Source organism: Seriola dumerili, unplaced genomic scaffold (assembly GCF_002260705.1).
Source record: "Seriola dumerili isolate Sdu_G_001 unplaced genomic scaffold, Sdu_1.0 BDQW01000149.1, whole genome shotgun sequence".
In the NCBI taxonomy this organism is placed as follows: domain Eukaryota; kingdom Metazoa; phylum Chordata; class Actinopteri; order Carangiformes; family Carangidae; genus Seriola; species Seriola dumerili.
In genome coordinates, this window is record NW_019174404.1 from 9,911,794 (window position 1) to 9,931,647 (window position 19,854).

The window sequence follows — 19,854 nt, forward strand, 5'->3', positions numbered from 1 at the left end:
TTTATGCCTTTTTATGCCTTACTATACTATGACATTTTTATGCCTTTTTATGCCTTACTATACTATGACATTTTTATGCCTTTTTATGCCTTACTATACTATGACATTTTTATGCCTTTTTATGCCTTACTATACTATGACATTTTTATGCCTTTTTATGCCTTACTATACTATGACATTTTTATGCCTTTTTATGCCTTACTATACTATGACATTTTTATGCCTTTTTATGCCTTACTATACTATGACATTTTTATGCCTTTTTATGCCTTACTATACTATGACATTTTTATGCCTTTTTATGCCTTACTATACTATGACATTTTTATGCCTTTTTATGCCTTACTATACTATGACATTTTTATGCCTTTTTATGCCTTACTATACTATGACATTTTTATGCCTTTTTATGCCTTACTATACTATGACATTTTTATGCCTTTTTATGCCTTACTATACTATGACATTTTTATGCCTTTTTATGCCTTACTATACTATGACATTTTTATGCCTTTTTATGCCTTACTATACTATGACATTTTTATGCCTTTTTATGCCTTACTATACTATGACATTTTTATGCCTTTTTATGCCTTACTATACTATGACATTTTTATGCCTTTTTATGCCTTACTATACTATGACATTTTTATGCCTTTTTATGCCTTACTATACTATGACATTTTTATGCCTTTTTATGCCTTACTATACTATGTCGTTTTCATGCACTTTTATACCTTACTATACTATGTCGTTTTTAAGTTTTTTTATGCCTTACTATACTGTCGTTTTCATGCACTTTTATGCCTTACTATACTATGTCGTTTTTAAGCCTTTTTATGTCTTACTATACTATGTCGTTTTCATGCACTTGTATGCCTTACTATACTATGTCGCTTTTATGCCTTACTATACTATGACATTTTTATGCCTTTTTATGCCTTACTATACTATGTCATTTTCATGACTTTTTATGCCTTACTATACTATGTCGTTTTTATGACTTTTTATGCCTTACTATACTTTGTCGTTTTTATGACTTTTTATGCCTTACTATACTATGACGTTTTTATGGCTTACTATACTATGACATTTTTATGCCTTTTTATGAGTTACTATACTATGTTGTTTTTATGCCTTACTATACTATGACATTTTTATGCCTTTTTATGACTTACTATACTATGTCGTTTTTATGACTTTTTATGCCTTACTATACTTTGTCGTTTTTATGACTTTTTATGACTCACTATACTATGTCATTTTAATGCCTTTTTATGCCTTACTATACTATGACGTTTTTATGGCTTACTATACTATGTTGTTTTCATACCTTTTTATGCCATACTATACTATGTCATTTTCATGCACTTTTTATTTTTTTAAGGTTCAAGACATTTCAAGCAAAATCATTGTCTACACATGGCAACAGTGTGTGGACTTTTAATCCTTTAACATTGCTATTACAACCTGCAAACTGAATAGTGAACAGATGCACACTTTGTTTTTTATTCAGATTGAACTGAACTCCACTAACCCCAACTTAAATCAAATTAAATTGAGTTCTTTATTGATCCACTGGGCAAACAATTTTTGCCAAACAGCAACACAGAAAACAATGTGCTCTCAATAGTCACAGTAAAGAGGGTTTACCTGAGGTCATGGCACTAATGGAGGCAGACCTTTACAACTTTTGATTAACCATTAGAAGAATAACTGTCAGGCTACTTCAAAATATCTGACTTTTCTGTGGATACTTTTTTTTTTTTTTATTAGTGTTTGTGATGTTCAGTTAGAATAAATTGAATCTGGAAAATCATCAGTGTGATCTCTACTTCTATGAAGGTAATGTGGTTATTTTCAGCTTTGTACTTCACTGACTAAGTCACCTTTAACTTCCTTTTACCCTTCTGAGGATCATGGTACAGTGGCCCTGTGAGCTCCAAACTTTGCCACTAAAGAAAGCACATGCAAATCGATATAAAACAAGTAACTGACAAAAGGATCTTCACCAATTTGACAACACATTTGCAGCATTTAGAAAAAACCTGCAGAGAATTAAACACAGACAAATTGAGACACAAATGGTGCAAACAGACAACATAACCTAATAAAGAAATGTGCTGTAATTACAGAAAACACAAGTTAAAGAGGCTGACTACTCAACAGTATAGTTGTAAAATTAGCTTAAATTATTTAAATTTTTATTATTTCAGTTTTGCAGATATCGGCTATGATTCCCTAACTAGCCGCTCATTATGGTGTGTTTTTTGTATTTGCAGTACATCTATATTGGCATCATGGGTCATTGGATGGGTTTTATCCATTTTCATGTTTTATTTGATAGCTTCTTACACAGCATATTATGAATATTCTCTGGTTAATCAGAGCAGACTGAAAAAAAGTATATATACAGGGTTACAACTGTTAGAAAAAAAATGCAGACTTGACTTGTTTGGCAAAACATTTTTGAAATGTTATAATATTGACATATATCAGTGCAGACATCAGACATCTCTATTCTCACAAAATCCTCTGAGCAATTCCTCTTGATGGTATAATCTGTATTTCTGCTCAGGGAAAAGTCAAATAGTGTTAAATGCGTCATGTGGTGAAGTAATTGGTTTCCTCAACAATTCATTTACTTTTTCTCACTCAAGGAGTCCCACATACTTTAGAATAAACACCTCAAATCTTTTTGTCTTTGCCTTTTACTCTCACTCTCGATGTCTGTCCTCATGAAAAGATGGATGACAAAGTTACAGGAGTGAAACTGCTCTGTAAATATATAGTGGGTGTTTAATGAGGCTTGAAGAAACTTGCAGAACAATCTAGGCAGCGTCATCAAAGGGTGAAGGAGAAAGGAAACGTGGAAAAGAAATCATTTAGGTTTCTTCGTTTGCTTTGTGTAAATCAATATCTCATTTTGAGTCAGCTTCACTTTTTACTGTGCATATGCTGTCGGAGGTCATGAGGGGTCAAAGCAGCCTCTGCTGCTCCACTAAACCAGACCATGGCATAATACAAAAGCTGTCAGAAAGTTTCAACATAACTTCACAAAGTTTAAGTTTTAAAATGAATTATTTTTTTCTCAAATGTTTCTCATAGCTGCACTCACTGACGTCCACTCCACGTTTAGGGTCCAGTGTCTTTCTTCAGAGCATTTTAGCTGCGATGGTGTTCACTGCAGCTGTAACACCAGCCTTAAAGTAGACCTTCCTGTCAACTGCAGAATTCAGCAGGTTGTGAAATCATGTCAAATAAAAACAACAAAATGATCATTAAAAACCAGCGCCTCCATAAAGGCCAGAGCAGAACAGGATTAGCAAAAACGACTGTTTTAGGATTTTAGTTTAGGATTAGCATAACCACTATCCTCCTGAGTTGCACTGCAGTGCTTTGAGCTACATGCTAACATCATGCTTACATGCTCAAAATGACATGCACATGTTTAGCATGTATAATGTTTATCAAGTTTGCCATCTTAGGTTCGTGTGTTAGCGATTGCTACATTTGCTCAAACAAAGCACAGCTGAGGCTAATGGGATAATTAGTTTTGAAGTTATTTGGTCATAAACTAAAGCATAGCACAAATAAAAAAATGCATAATGCACATCAATATGCATTTCTGGCTTTTAATTTATGACAGCCTGCCATGTTCAAAAAAGGCAGTGTTCTGAAGTTGTAACTAATGGCTTTATTGATGGTTAATCAACAACTTACTAATGTTTTATATATTATTAATGAAACATTAATAAGAACATTAATAAGAACAACTCACACTTGCCAGTGTGATCAAAGTCCCTCACATTTACCTTGTTTTGTTTTTTTTATCTTCTTTGTTCACTGGGAAGATGGCATCAATGGACAGTTTTGCTACCCACCTAGAAAAGAGCTACAGAAAAAGAAAATATTTATTAACAGTTATTTAACATTTAGAACTGTAGCCTTCATGTATAACAAACATTTATAACTGCATTATTACCAAACAGGGACGAAAAACATCATTGAATTAGGATTTTTCACAACCTGGCTGATGATGAGGATGATGTCTGCGTAGTTTTCAACTGATCTCTCAATAATTAATTCATTATTTATTAATCATTATTAAAGCCATCAGGTACAACATAAAAACCTATTACAAATGGTGCCTTATTTGAAAGTTTTATCAAATGTATTCCTATTTTAGATCATCTATTCCACTTTATGTTTTCAGAAAACAGGCACTTAGTTGGACAGTAGCAGCATGTTGTGTATTTATGAATGTTATAGGTACGAGCCAGAGGATCATTCATTAAAGGAGAGCCTGTGGTGCTTGTTCTGTTAACCCACCAGCACTATGAAGACAAGAACAACATTTCAATCCATTGTGGATCATCCCCAGGTCAGTATGAAGGCCCACGCTGTCCTTGCTTTAACAGTAAATGATCAAAAGAGCAGTTCTGCTATGTGGGTTTACAAAGTTGTACAGCAAACACAGAAATTACATCCCACTATCAAATAGTATCCCTTTTTTTCTCAAAGTTTAATTTATCACAACAAAGTAAAAGTGAGGAAAGGCACACAAATAATAATAGGCTATATAATGTAAGATAAAAACACTTAATAAGAGGGAAAAAGTTACCAAAGTGAAAAGTAGTAGACCTTGAGGGCTTTTGCAAGACAAGCCCTGTGCTTATTGGAGTATTGATTAATGGATCTACAGTGAGAACATGGAAAAAGCAGAGGCTCCTGTGACTGCACTGCAGTACACACTGACAATAGAGACACATCTTATTCACTAGTAAAACCATCAAGGAGAAGCTTAAATATGACAGGAGATGACTCTGCACACCATGTTACAGGAGAGAAAATCAATGCTGAATGTACAACTCACTGAGTTTCATTACTGCTTATCATGATCCATTTACAATTTTAGGAGCGCTCTTCCTTATCTGTTCTTGTGGGTATCATGTTCTTTCTTGTTATGAGGAAAAACAGACTGGAAGGCATACTTTCAAACTATTTTTTTTTCTCCAGCTCACAGGTGGGTATGTGTGGGCATAAGGTATTGCTGGGAGTACAGAGACACCACTGTTCTCAAACGCACCCGCTTGAAAGTCTCATTAGAGATGTTCATCACTGTCTGGGTTTTCTGTATGCAAACATTTATCTGTCTCACCCTCTGCTCTGCCTCTGTGTGCATCTTCTAACATTCCCTGACAAGCTTCATCCAGTGAACAGAAATAAAAACCCAGTTTGTCTGTAGCTTGAAGTCGGTTAAACTCTTCTCATTAAACTGCAAAAAGCCCAAGAAAGCTCTTGCTGCTTTTCTTTTTTCTCTGTTAATAAAATGTGCCTCTTCTCCTCTGGTGCCTCAGTATCTGATCTAATTAAAATCAGATACAGGTTTTGAATACACATTCATTTCACTGACTGCCGGGATTTTTCTAAAATACTTTAAATAGTGAGAAAGATCTTTTTAGAAATTAAACCTCCTGGTACAGTTTTTGTGACTAATGTTTATTCTTCTGGGCCCCAATATATGCTATTCAAAATGTATAATATACAAGCTACAGTATATTCAACATCAATGTCAAACTGTGCTGCCAATGATTTCTCAACAGTCTGCTGCCAGGATACATCACGCACATGGGATGTTATGCAAATGACATGCCTCCAATGGCGTAGAGCTTTTTAAGGGATTGAGCCTCTTTCAGTTCCAGCATTCAAAAGAAGTCTCACTCTTAATGCTCAGCATAAGAGCAGTATAGATCCCAGCCAGTGAACACAGACATGAGCTGCTCGAGTGGAAAACAGATGGCAGGAAGTTATGAAGAAAATGGTTGTGTTTTAATATTTTCTGTGGCTTATAATGACCACAGTGAGCAGGGAGTGTATAAAACGAGTTGGCGCTGGGATTCTCTCTTGCAGTGGTGGATAACCAGCACACTCGGGGGGATTCCTGCATTGACTGATTTCTTTAGAGCAGTTCCATATCTTGCTCATAGCCTTTTTATTCCCAAGTGTGTGTATGTATGTTGAGCAGTTGGGGAGTAGGAGGAGATTAATGCATATTTGTGCTTGTTTATCCCAGAAATTTCAAGAATGTTTATACAAAGCCCACAAACAATATGTACTACCTGAAAATACTGTGTGTGCAGGAAAGTGGTTGTCTCTCAGTCAGTTGAAATACATCCTTGAAATCAACAGCCTCACGCAATATCTGTGTCATTACAGGTAATTTCACACAAACAAAACAGCCCTCCTCAAAACTGCGACAACAGAACAAATAATTTATAATTTTTGCAGCTCACATTGCAGTGGTGAGACCGATTCACTAGAGATGGAATTTGTTCTGGATGAACTCCATCACTCGCGTTGGTTTGTGCGTATATGTATGTATGTGTGTGTGTGTGTGTGTGTGCGTGTGCGTGTGTGTGCGTGTGCTTGGAGGTGGATGGCTGCATCCGAAGCCTTAATGGTTTACGTGCTGTGCTGCTGAGTGGTCTGCTGTGCAGTTAGACGGACACATGCCGAAGTACTTGTTCAATTGCCAGTTTTAAAGCTCCGGTCATGCTGGTAGAGGCTGAAAAAGGCGGTGGAAAAGCCGTCTAGATGCCTTTGACAAAAGCATTAACTCAACATGAAATGCATTTGTTTCTCATAGCTCCGAGCTAAATATGTCGCATATGTCGGGATATTATTTGAGCAAACTGTCAAATGTCAAAAACGTCAGTTAATTTTAGATGTGATATCACATACATTATACTCTGTGTTTGCAGTTGCATACAGTATCCTGTAAACGTACAACTAGGAATCAATAAGTAGAAATTGTTTTATGATCCTCAGAGACCAGAATCGAAAATAGCTTCTGTCCATCAGCTTTGTTAGTCCAGCACAGTTACTGCTCTATACTCTCCTGTGCAAAGTCAGGTTGCATAATCAATGGAGCTGCAGAGCATCTGGTATATGTAGGAAAATCAATGATGCCAAATGATGAAGGAAGAATGCAGAAACAATTTAGACCTCTTTCTCATTCTTCATTTGTAACAATATTACTGAGCTAACAAAATTAATTCTTTGTACTCATTTATTCTCTTCTCATTAATGATGTTTTATCTTGTCTTTCCTCTCTTCATCTGTATACTCTCCTCACTTTCATAATACAAAACTCAAGCTTTACTTCTAAGAGTTCTGCCTGACGGTCAATTGGTGTGTGGGAGTGTAATGGAGGTTGACCTTTTTTGTAGTCATGTCAGTATGATCACATGCTGGCTGAAACTCTGGGTCACTTCAAAGTGACCTTGAGAAGCCATTTTTGTGTTTTTCCACCAAAAGAAGCTGATTTATTTCCAGCTGCTTTGCCACAAGTATTTATGTAATATCACTTTGCATTTTTTCCTGTTGCAGCTCTTTTAATTATTGATAGAGAAGGTTGATGCTGCCCTTGTGGCTTCTTGTGATCTATATTCTTTCCTGGGGTATAACAGCCATTGACTATGAATATAAGGTTAAGCAATAGATCTATTCAAGACTATAATGTGTGGATTATTAATCACGTTCCTCAAAGGTCAAATCTTTGGTTCAAACTGCAAGAAAAAGGAAAAACACCTCGAAAAGAGACATCTTTGTCCTGTAAACGATCCATGAATTTAATTTTAGACTTTGAATTATTAAATGTTCATTCATGCTTTTATTAGATCTGTTAAGATGTTTACAAAAAGTGCAAGGTAGCTGAAAATAAAATTTTTACCCCTAAAAAGCAAGTGTTTTATGGTTGTTAAAATAAGCTCATTCCACCCTTTAGCAAAGTGGTCACCAGAGATATTCAATTTGTCCTCGGAGATCATATCTGGTCCATGTTATTGATTTGTTGCTACAGATATACACTGGTGGTATAACACAACCACAAGACTATAATCGCTGTGTAAAAAAAACTGGATGGACTGTCTTATACACTGTGTAATTAGGGATTTGTTTTCTTCATGCTCTCCCATGAGACACTTGCGCACATCTGTTTTACCAAAGAGAAGAAGTGCTGGTTCATCTATCTGCAAATACTGAAGGGTTTTTATTTTGCTCAAGAACAACTTGGTGTGCATGCATGTTTGTATTTCATGTGTATCTTTGTGTCAGAGGAGCTTCATTACAATGTAACTGATAAAGCTTTCTGTGATTGGTCGTTCTCTCTTCCCAGATCCAATTTGTGACTCTACTCCCCAATAGCAATCTCTCACTGCCACCGTGTCTCTTGTCTGAATCGTACAGCTGCTGTCGGTAAATGTATATAATGACTGCTGTCCTTCTCAATCATTTCAATTACACTCAGAGGTCACTGAATATAAACAAGGCATGAGCATGCCCTACTCCAGCTCAGGCTTATAAAAATGTATCACAGTGCTGCACACCTAGCGCATATATTATGTAAAAAGGTTTTTTGGAAGGTATTCATGACCTATAATCAACAGCTTTGTGTGGGTTGAAAAAATGTATGTGTTTGGGTATATTGCTGTGATAAGCAAGCTCCATCTTCACATGCATTTTACCTCTGCATATGTGTACATACAGTACATTATAGAAGAGTGATTCCCAAACATGAGTACTTGCACCCCAGGTACAGGTACTGCAGTTGTCAGGGGGCATGGGAAAAGATTTTAGAACTCAAATACCGTTGAAAAACTAGAAATCACAATTTGACTTAAAAAATCAATAGTATATCTAATTATTGATTCAGATTGGACAAAAACTAGTTTGCAAGTGAGCAGAAAAGCCTAAACACATAACTAAAAGTGAAAATGGTTGGAATAGAGAGTGAAAAGCTATGAATAAACAGTTCACATAGTTAGGAAATGTAACGGATAAGCAGTTGAAAATATTTGCCAAAAGTAATGCATATAGAGTTTAAATACTTAGCCAAATTTAATAGATGACTTGTTGAAATACATGGATAAACAGTTGAAACAATAGGGGATAAACGGTTGAGTTAGTTAGCAAACAAAAAAAAAGGTTGAAAACAGTAATGGATAAATTGTTGAAACAAACAGCTAAGGGTGATGGGAAACCAGTTGAAGTAGATAGCTAACAGTAATGCATAATTGGTTAAAACAGTAAGCTCAAAGTAATAATAAATGTTTTAAGTAATTAGATAGCATTGATGTTTAAACAGGTTAAACAAATAGCTAAAAGTCATGGTTAAAACATGCTTTATGCTTCTGGCACTTATTAGTACAAATAAAATTGTCCAAACCAATCCAAACATTGTTTTTTTGCAGTGCCTGTTTAACTTGTAAAAATAAGGTTTGGGAACAAAAGTTCCAAAAAAAAGTTAGTTAAACATCTGCCATCATTTTTATTTTATTTGATCTATTTATTTATTTTTCGTTTCTACGTTGCTCAGATCATCAAAATGAGAAAATTACAAAGGGCTACGCCTCGACCCATGAGGACAATTCTAGGTTTCTTTGTGTGTGGTAAAGCAGAACGGGGCATTCACTCGACATCAATAGAGTGAATAAATTGTATAGATTTTTACAAAACAATTCTGAGGAGAAGAATGAAAACTATTAATCTGAGTATTGCGGCCAGTCAATCTGTGGACAAGTAATATGGCTTACATTCAATTCTTGTGTCAGTTATGTTGTATAAAAGCTATTGATTTATGGATGCTTGCACTTTGCTTCTCAGTCAGGTCCATGTGTTTCTGATTTTTCTTTAAGGTATTATATGGCTGACCACACTAAACTCTATCTTTTTCTCTCGCTCTTTATCTTTTTCTTATTTTATCAAAGCCAGCCTTTGAGACTTAGAATAAATTTGTTCCCATTCAAGGGTGACATCGGCAGAGACTGGAAAAACTTCACACTAACTGTTCCACTGCTCATCTGCGGCACTTCTGTATAAACCCATGAACCAAAATTTTGCAAGTTTTCATCAGGAATAAATTAGAAATTTTCTTCACACTGTGCACCCTGGCATGCTCCCCTTTGCTAATCTGATTTTAAAGCTATCTTTGGTTCAATAATGACTCAACAGCATAAGCTTGAAACAGTCTCAGAAGAAATGAGACATTACTGAAACATCAAATAAAATGCTGAAGAAACTAATCAGCTCATGCTGGTATGTAAGAAAACCTTTTATAGTTCTCATTACAAACTCCAGCTATATAAGATGACTGGTATAATCCTTCAGGTGTGTCACCCCAACAAGGCCAGCCAAGTTTACGCTGGTTACATATAAAAACAGGCAAGACTTTTTTGCTAAGACATAGGCAGCCTTGGTGTTTGTTTTACATATTGTGACTATCAAAAAGAACAAATTTAAATTTGATTTGCTTTTATGCCACGATAGCCCCCAGACATTATTATTCCAAGGGGCTGTGAATTTTTGGTTCTGATTACCTTTTTGATCAGGGCAATATATCTGCGTGGGCAAGCATCCAGTGGTTCATAATATAACTTCAGTTTCAACAGACAGACAGGGAGTTAACCAGGTTGGGGCCCATCAATGTTAGCGTTAGCATTATTAACACTTGCTAGCCATTTCTTTCTCCATAAGTGATTACAGCACTCTCTATGTGACACTGCACATTAGTAATTACTCTTATGTAAGGAGAGCAAAGGGTTAGAGAACTGCCCTTAGCTTTGAAATAGAGGCCACACACTCTAGCTGGAAAAAAATATTTCATTCTCTTTTTTGTTGTGTTACTTCGTGATACATTCACACAATGTGATGACTTATTGGTCTTTTCCATCCAAGCCTTCTGTAGGACTCAAATGTAACCAAAATGAATCTGAGTTCAAATGGATTATACAGACGCAATTAAGGACTAATGAAGTAAATCAAACCATGGGCATCAAACAGAAAAGCAAATAAATAATAATACATAAAATACGTGACCACTTATTAGAGACCACATTATGGCTCCCACACAGATGAGTACTCTTATTCTGAAACTAAACTCAAAATGCCATCCAGTTGGAGGAGGTGGAGAATGTCTATAATTGCTGTAGCCCATAATAGGCAGTTTCAGAAAGTTGTGGTCTTTTCAATGTACCTCAGATGGTTTGATTAGAGAGCGATCTACTGCAGGCATCATCCAAAGATCTCATTTTTTGAGCCGTCACAGAGATTTCCCCATCTGTTTGCTGGAGACACGATTTCCCTCCTTAACACGTGTAGACAGGCGTCAGATTGGGCTCCCACCTGATCTCCGGTGGGCCTCGCTTTAATGCAGGGCATGTGTCATAAGAGCATATGAAACAGAGAGAGAAGAGACAAACATGGAAAGCATGAGATGTCTTGGCAGCTTTTGGCCATACAAGAAATTCTCCATACGCCTTAATCAGGAAGATAACCAGTTGGAGCCACCAAAAATGAGAAATGCCACATGACACATACACAATGCCCACACACGCGCAACTAATCACTTTAAGACATTAAAGACTTTAAGACCGACAAGATGCTTGGAGGAAGTGCCGAGGCAGGTGCGTGAAGAAGTTTTTGTTGTCGGATATCCTTCAGCATTTGTCTCAGTATCAGAATCCAATTACAGCAAATACACAGGAGCTACATGGTGGCTCTGAAGTATATTATTATAGGATATTTTAAAAGAATCCCCCCCCACACACATGGCCTATTATGATGAAATGAGATTAAGAGGAAAGAGCAAAAAGGGAAAGCGAGTAGGCAACCACAGAATACAGATTATCAATTTAAAAAGAGTATAATTGGCACAACATAGATGTTAGAGGGGTTTGTAAGACTCAGTAGATATGTAGAAGTTATTGCATCCCCTGTAGTATACACGCTAATTAGTCTGCGGTTCCCAAACTTTTGGGTTGTGACTCCTTAAAATGAAGCAGTAGCTACCGTACAACCCCCGCCATCGGTTGCATGTCTACAAAGGAGCAATTCCTCTGTACACTCCTCAGTTTGTTTAATTTCTGGTCATTTCTTTTTATAACGTCTTCCAGTCAAAATAATATTTCAAATGAGACAATGTGATGAAAAGAAGAAAATCACTATGGGGTTAGAAGTCTGAAAGGTTGGGAAACAGTGCCACAGACAACACATGTTGACATGCAGTCATATTCTACCGCAGGGCAGGAGTATTCTCTACAAAGTCAACTTAGTGTGCTTTGGTGAATATGGTCATAAAAACACGCATGCCAGGGCAGATAAGTGGATCCATGTGACTGATGCTCTGTAGCATTCTTCAGAGGCTTTGACAGAGCAGTGTGTGACAATCCAATTTACCATGTCAATCATCTCTCATCAGGTACTGTCAGCCTGCTAAAAGCAAAAGTGCTACTCTTTTTCTGGGTTGGATCATTCATGATTTATAGAAGGACAATGTTTTTTATGTGCTGGCGAAAAGAGAAAGTGACTTAGTTGGTAATAACCTCAGTCTGTACTATTTTAAGTAAGGAAGTACAGAAAAACTCAACCAAAGGGCACTGGATGCTGCCCATTCCTCTGCAGGAGGTTCGGTTGTTTCAATACAAAAGTGCTGTGATTATTTTGAGCTGTTCATGATAAATTGCACTTCACTAAAAATGTAATGAAATGTAATATCAAAGCTCTGTTTGGTATGGTTACTTTCTGAACAGAATTAGCTGGACATCCTTATGATAGGTGTATATATATATATATATATATATATGTGTGTGTGGTGTGTGTGTGTGTGTGTGTGTGTGTGTGTGTGTGTGTAGGTTAAACACTTTGATGAGCAGTTTATAAAGTTAACAAAGCAGGGTTTTAGATGAAACCATTTAAGTCATTTGATCTTGAATCTTTGAGGACTTCAACATTTATCTGTTTGTCAAGGCAGATTCTCAGGATTTGTTCTTAAGGTTGTTGAAGGATTGCAGCATATTTTACAATAGGTATTTAAAAAGGTACATACTGCAAAAATTACATTTTGACAATCGTAAGTCAGAGGGAAAGAAAGTTTTCTTTTTTTGGTTTAAACCAGAAAGATCATGCATCTTTAAGTCTACTCTTTGATCGTCACATTCCAAGACATCAAATTTATTTCAAAGTAAATTTTTGACTTAAAAGCTCTTGCTTGGTTATTGATCTTTACCTTAATCTTGAGTTCATACCTTCAATAATGAGACCTAAAATGATGCTCTGTTAATTACTTTATTCAGTACAACACTGCTCTCTGCTGGTAGAAAGCTTGAACTGCAAAAGGAAGAAATGACATGAAGTTTATCACTGCACCTGATTTTCCTAAAATTCTCCAGTTGTCCTGCAACTGATTAAATTGTGACAAATTGATATAGTCAACGCCACAATGGCGCAATTATAATCTTCTAAATTGTCTGTCTTCCTGTATCTTGTCATGTGTGAAATTAAATGTGTGGATATTTACAAAAGAAAAAAAATTCAAAATAATCCTGAAATTTTATTCATACGTTCAACTCCAATTGAACGGAACCGACGGAAAACAGAGTAAAAAGGATGAAAGGGGGAATGTGTCTAACCAACTCAATTAATTGTATTTGTGATCTGGATTTCTCCTTAATATCATATCCTCTGTTGTTTGAGCCAGGTGTCAAATTTCTCAAAAGGTGACTTCACATTAATACTTTACCTCCATGCAATACAGCAGCTTGCAGACTTAAGTCACCACAATATAGATTAAATTCTGAAGGACCAGAGAAAAAAAAAAAAAAAAAAAAAAGAAAAAAAAAGTAGCCAGGCCTCTGAGGAACAAACGCCTCTGGCTTACACAATGTAAAAGATTCTATTCAGCAGTTTTTTGAAAAGCCACATCTGTCCAACTATAATGGAAGTTGTAAGCAGTGTTCTCCGATAGATTAGATATGAGAGCAGCTGAAAAAGCAAAAGCATGGTGCTCCAAGTGCAGCAAGGTCTCAGAGTAACGGCATCTATTGAGACTTAAAATTAATCGAAAAACCCATCACCGTGAAATATGTCATAACTGTAGCACATATTCTCTGCATCAAAACTCCCACAGAAGTGCTGCAAATGAATTAAATTCAACTGTTGCCAACTACATTTTAAAACTAGACCCACACACCTGCATGTGAATGGTACCTTCTTTCTCTGGAGTGTCCATACTCGTTCAATAAAATACATCTGCATATATGCTAGTGTTTATATTCAATGTAACTACTAGCATGTATGTCACTGCAGATTAACCATTATCGCAACCATTTTTAGTCGTGAGGAATAAAAAAAGTCAATACACTTTCTATAAACATGTATTTTACTTTATTGGCCAGAGAAAGTCATCTCAGACGAGGACTCCATATTGTTTCAGAACGTCTGTGTATTTTGCAATCTTTCCCTCAACGTTCTTCTCAGCCAGCTTGGTCAGCTTGATCTGTGTCTTTTTCTTTGAGTACCGGAGCTTGGCCTTCTCCTTTCTCTTCTCCTCCAGGGTGGCTGTGATAGCCTGGTACTTCCAGCCGACCTCATGGGCCAGACGGCCGAGGAGGGCGAACTAAGTGGGAGGGAGAAACAAGAATGTTTAAAATTGCAACAGTGGATATTTTCTTAGAAAAAGTGTCACACTTAAAATGATATTTCCTTTAACATGTTAATTAGTTTGTGTTTAAAGTTTCAACTCAAAGCACAACTTGTTCCTAACTCAACTCAGCAATCAGATCCGTAAAGTTTGTCTCATCATTAGATGATCAGTTTCGGGATAAAGAGCTCATCACTGTCAAGTTCGAACTGTTGTAGCAGGTGAATTGAAGCATTTTGATTTTATCCATGTTTGCCAATTTTACAGCCAAGTAAGATCTACACTTAAAGTCAGAAGTGTGACTAATCTCATTTAGTCTGCCCTTCAAACCTTACCTTGCGAGTGGGCTTCAGACGCACAATCTTAAGAGCAGCTGGGACAACCATGCGCTTCCTCTGTGGTAACAAAAATTCAAAAATCAGATAAAGAAGCAAAAGGCACACCTTCACACTAATGTGTCAGCATGTCTCAGATATTTTTTTCTTTTCATGGTCATTGTTCAAACAAGGTAGGTAAGGTAATAAAATGACATCACAGACAGCAGAGTTAAAGCCATATGTATGGGCCATACAGATACATATAATGTGGCCCTTGGCTGTTGAGCGAGATCATCACCTTGTCATAGGGTGGGGGGATACCATCGAACACCTTCAGCCTCTCCAGAGCAGCCTGTCCTCTCTTGGTTTTGTGGGGCAACATGCCTGGTTAAGCAGAGAGAAAAAGGTTAAATACATTGTCAAATAGCAACCAGTGCAACTGTGTAAAATGTTTATTTGTCCAAGCACAAGTGTAAAACCTTGCTCAACTCAGCAATCAGATCCGTAAAAGTTTGTTTCATCAATGGATGATCAGCTTCGGGATAAAGAGCTCATCACTGTCAAGTAAGGAATAACTTGTGCTGGGGCAAATGAAGGCAAACCTAACACTATATATTAAGTCAGCTCTTAACTAAAACCTGAACGTGACTCAGTACTGATATTTCAATCCAACACCAGGTCCTTGTTAGGTTCTTATGATTCATGGTTTAAGGAGGCACAAATAGACCAAAAGGGCTTCATTTAAGCAAACCACCTTTTATATATTTCTGAAAAACATTGTAAGTTACACCTAATGCATGTCCCACATGCAGCCCACATTTTAGAACATATTTACTCCACTTGTACTAAGCTCAGGAAATTGAGTTCAAATCTAATAATTTCAGTGAAGTGCTTTCAATGTATATGCATATCTTTCACAGGATGTGTCCATTTTTCAGTTATCCTTGTTACATTCTCAGTGCAAGAATGTTTCATTGGTATTGAAATAATTTTATATTCAAGTGGTTAGTTATGCAGAGTGGTGCCACATTTTCACCTCTGACAGTCCTCCAGAAGATCCTGCTAGGGGCTCTGAAATGGTACGGTCCACGAGAGGGGTTGGTGTTCATCCTCTTACGCAGAAAAGCCAGGTACTTCACTGTAGACAGGCACATGACACAGAAATACTATAAAACATTACAAAGTTGAAAATACTTCAAGACACTAAACAATGGTAACCATTATTCCAGTAAGTAATGCTGATGTCTCAGATGGTAGTGCATGTAAGGTATTCTCATGGTCATTGAAACTCGAATTATAGTGGTAAAACATCATTGACAACAAGCATGTTAAAAAAAAGCACAATGAAAAAAGCTTAATGTGAACAGACAAACACCCCTACTTACGCTTGTTGCGGTAGAAGTTGCCAGAGATGTTGATGCCTTCACATCTCACCACAACCACTTTGTGTCCTATAAGAGATGAAGACAACAGTTTAGTGTTTGGACTTCAAAAAATCCAGTCATGTTGACAATCATCCGCATTCCGTCTCAGATGGTAGTGCATGTGAGTTTTCTCATGGTCGTTAAACTCAAGCTAGGTAAGTTAAATCATCATTGACAGATTGAGGCCACACAACAGCTTCACACTCAATGTGCTGTTCAGTTATTTAAATATTGTGGTTACTAGACAGTTTTAATAAACATATTAACCAGCCAGCACGTTACATCTAAACTTCTTAGGAAAAAAAAAAAAAAAAAAACTTACCCAGGAGGACTTGTTTAGCCACAAGGGCAGCAAGGCGGCCCAATAGATGGCCCCTGCCATCAAGCAGCAGAACCTGCAGGTTTGAAAGACAAAAAGTGGTACCGCTGTATTACTCGCGATATAAAATAATAAGCTTTAAGGGTTACATTAATCAAATCAGAGGAGTGCTTCACATTTGTCAGTGCGCACTGTCACATTTTAATCCTGACTATTAAATCCAAGCAGAAACTGCAAAACCTGCACATTTAAAACGACCAGTGCTAATTAGAAACGTTAAGGGACTTTGAGAGGTGCATTGCAGCCCCCGTGAGCCTTACAATAACTGGCACATGGACATTAAGAACTTACCGATTAAGCTAAAATATTAGCTTAGCATCAACGTCAAAGCATGCAGACACGTTGACTGTAATTTAGACTTAAATGAGTCGGGTGAACAGTTAAGTATGGCACCCTTGTATGAACAAAGTATAGGCGCCTTCAATTATAGTACTTTTATCCATACCTCACTAAGATTTATACACAACCAGTACACACGTTAAAGGAAGCAAGCTAACAGCATTGACTCGTTAGGGAAGCTGCCATGATGAAGGCATGTACACTTAGCCAAGGCTAGCCGTCTTAAACGTTTTAAAATCCAGTCTTAAAACAAACACCGAGCAAATCGACGATTACACCAAGTGCTCAAGTAGTTATCGCCCGCAATATAGATGTAAAAAACAAGACTTTACACGGACTTAAAAGCAAAAATAAGGCATTATGATTCAGCAGCAGTTCCTCACCTTATTGAACCGGTCCGCCATGATGTGCGAAAAGAAAGATACACGGGGTTGCTCGTGGTAAAAGGCAGGGGCACAGCGGAAGTGACGACGTGTATATTGTTTTCTCGCGGGATCTGTGTATGATTTTTTTCCCCATCAACTTTCTGTTGACCTTATAATATATTTTGGATGTGAAGACTACAATATTTCATTTTATTGTCAGAACGTATGCTTTTCTAAAAAAAAATGACAGTATTTTTCACTTTTCCTTCACGATTTTACATATTTTGTAATCTCTGAAATTTCATAAAAAAAAACAAGTATCTGCATAACTAATTATTCTGCATTAACTGCATCTAGAATTCTATTTATCTTATCTATTGTATGTGTTAATTCAGTGTGTTTTATTTTATTTTAGGTGTCATGTCTTTTATATTTTGTTTTTCCTTTCATAAGACTTGCTTGTCATTTCAATTCACAATGTTTAATACTTGGACTGTGATGAAATGGATATTTATAGAATAAAGCCACTGCTGGATGGAGTATTACATGGTGTATATTGCTTAATAAATTTGTGATTGATCAAAGTGCCACAAACATATTTAATAGCAGCCCATTCTTATTCTTATGATTAATTGTTTGTAAAATGTCAGAAAACTAAACTTAAACGTACACTGACATAAAACAGTAAAAATCAGCAAATCCTCACATTTGATGAGTTGAAATTAAGGAATGTTTAGTAATTTTCCTTAAAATATTACTTAGGCAATTACTTGGTAATCAAAATTATTGAATTCTCTGTTGATTGACCTTTAACAACACTAAAAGATAGAGTTACAATTGCCATTTACATTGCAAACTCATTTATACAGTACACAGTAAGATTCCTTGATTTTGCCATGAAGCGTTACAGCATTTAGGTTTTTCACTTTGGCTTTTTACCTGTAACATACTGCACACTGATGATAAAGCGAAAAGGTTGAGAAAGGTGTACAACTTAGGTCAAAGCATGCCACAGAAACAGTAATCATTTTATGAACGGCTTTAATAACTTTCAAGCATTTACAGAACAATCTCTCATACATTCATGTCTGGCCGGGTGACACAGTGGAGTGTTTACTGAACGGTGAGCAAACTTGTTTTTAAAGGAAGGTTTCACTTAGTCGTCATGCTTAAGCTTCCTGATCTTTCCCTTGTGGCGGTCAATCTCACGCTGCAGACGTTCAATCTCCTTTTTGTGGTGATCAATTTCCTCCTGGTGGTGCTGCTTCAGTGCAGCTAGCTGCTCCTGCTCCTTACGCCTTGCGTTTAGATGGATAGATATGGCAGCAGATGACAACAGAGAAGAAAAAGGATTAACAGTGAGAACAGGGGAAGGGAACAAAGAGAATGGATAAAGAGACACAGAGAGGAATCAGGACAGTAAGAGAAGATCATAATAAAAAGAAAATTGTAAGTAACTGTAATTGTCACTTGTAAGTTAAGCAAGTAGTAGAGCTATAAATAGAGCCAACACTCTGTCCACATTTTGTTTCTGTAAAAGACAGAAATACATACTTGAAGTACATCTCCTCCTCAGCGGCCTGCTTCTTCCCCATGGCTCCACCTGCCTCTCTGATGGACCCTCCACCTCCACCACCTTTTCCTGCACCTTTACCCAGCTCACCCAACTGAGCAATTCAAAGAGAAAATGTTAAGTATGAACATTCAGCAACAAATTTGAGCCTTGGTATGGCTTCACATTGTAGATATTTCTTCAAGGGACAGGGGCTTCAGATTACACCGTTTTAAAGTTAATATCTCTCTTAGGTTTTGTTATCTAGACGAGTCTATGTGATATTAAGGTAGTTGGAGCCTGTGAAAACCAGCCTCTTCTGAAGGTCAAGATTCAGATTATTGAATGAGGGGAAAGGGCCTCTTTGTTTGCCAGGTAATAATAGAGACAGGAGGTCGTTGGAACAGACTAGAAACTGTTTCTGCAAAAACAATGCGACCAAGACCTCGGGACAGTTCAATGGTTAACACGCAACTCCTGGTATTTTACTTATTCAAAACTTGTTATGATTAAAGTAAATGCCTGCTTATTAATCATCGGCATTGTTGTTTGTACAACTGATCAATGTCCTAAAGCTACATTACTAAAGAATTCCTCTGACCTATAATCATGTCAATAACAGTTGTTTATCTATTTGCCATAAAGGTGAATTTCAGACTGGCAAAACTAATAGGCTAATTCATTTTTAAATGATTCACACACAGCAATATAACGTTTAACAAAAGCCGTGTATTAATCAAGTGATGTGTTTACTGGACGTATTTTACCTGGTCGGACGACATTCTCAGCTGTGAGTTGATAAAACTCCTGATGTTAGGCCTCAGAAATCTCGCCATGTTTGACGCTCACGTGAGAAAACAGCATCGACACTGACAGTGCGGCTTGTCCTTGTCCATAAACATAGACCTCTGGACGGCGCCATTATTAACACGACAGGGGTGACTACACGAGCATCACGTTGGTGCTGTTGGAAACGGAGTTAAATAGCAATTCATGTAT

The 19,854-nt window shown here is 36.8% G+C and overlaps 2 protein-coding genes across 2 annotated transcripts; both read right to left on the reverse strand.

Annotated features, from left to right (window-relative positions):
* Window positions 1-14,197: 14,197 nt before the first annotated feature.
* Window positions 14,198-17,360, reverse strand: rpl13a (ribosomal protein L13a). Its single transcript, XM_022750929.1, has 7 exons — window positions 17,322-17,360; window positions 16,543-16,615; window positions 16,182-16,247; window positions 15,833-15,934; window positions 15,095-15,180; window positions 14,815-14,874; window positions 14,198-14,455 (listed from the first exon to the last, which is right to left on the reverse strand). Exons 1-7 carry the CDS (start codon window positions 17,340-17,342, stop codon window positions 14,246-14,248), a joined length of 618 nt encoding a protein of 205 aa, XP_022606650.1. The 5' UTR covers window positions 17,343-17,360; the 3' UTR covers window positions 14,198-14,245.
* A 967-nt stretch (window positions 17,361-18,327) lies between these two features.
* On the reverse strand, window positions 18,328-19,742 carry LOC111225889 (ATPase inhibitor B, mitochondrial). Its single transcript, XM_022750930.1, has 3 exons — window positions 19,623-19,742; window positions 18,858-18,970; window positions 18,328-18,601 (listed from the first exon to the last, which is right to left on the reverse strand). The coding sequence occupies exons 1-3, from the start codon at window positions 19,689-19,691 to the stop codon at window positions 18,460-18,462; spliced, it is 324 nt and encodes a 107-aa protein (XP_022606651.1). The 5' UTR covers window positions 19,692-19,742; the 3' UTR covers window positions 18,328-18,459.
* Between the last annotated feature and the right edge of the window lie 112 nt (window positions 19,743-19,854).

Excerpts from the sequence above, each read along its gene's own strand:
- rpl13a (XM_022750929.1), bottom strand. The coding sequence starts at position 17,342 with ATGGCGGACCGGTTCAATAAG. Across the intron at positions 16,616-17,321 it reads TGGCGGACCGGTTCAATAAG|GTTCTGCTGCTTGATGGCAG; the intron begins GTGAGGAACTGC and ends TCAAACCTGCAG. Across the intron at positions 14,875-15,094 it reads TCCCCCCACCCTATGACAAG|AGGAAGCGCATGGTTGTCCC; the intron begins GTGATGATCTCG and ends TTGTTACCACAG.
- LOC111225889 (XM_022750930.1), bottom strand. The coding sequence starts at position 19,691 with ATGGCGAGATTTCTGAGGCCTAACATCAGGAGTTTTATCAACTCACAG. Across the intron at positions 18,971-19,622 it reads TGAGAATGTCGTCCGACCAG|TTGGGTGAGCTGGGTAAAGG; the intron begins GTAAAATACGTC and ends TGAATTGCTCAG. Across the intron at positions 18,602-18,857 it reads GAGGAGGAGATGTACTTCAA|GCGTAAGGAGCAGGAGCAGC; the intron begins GTATGTATTTCT and ends TCTAAACGCAAG.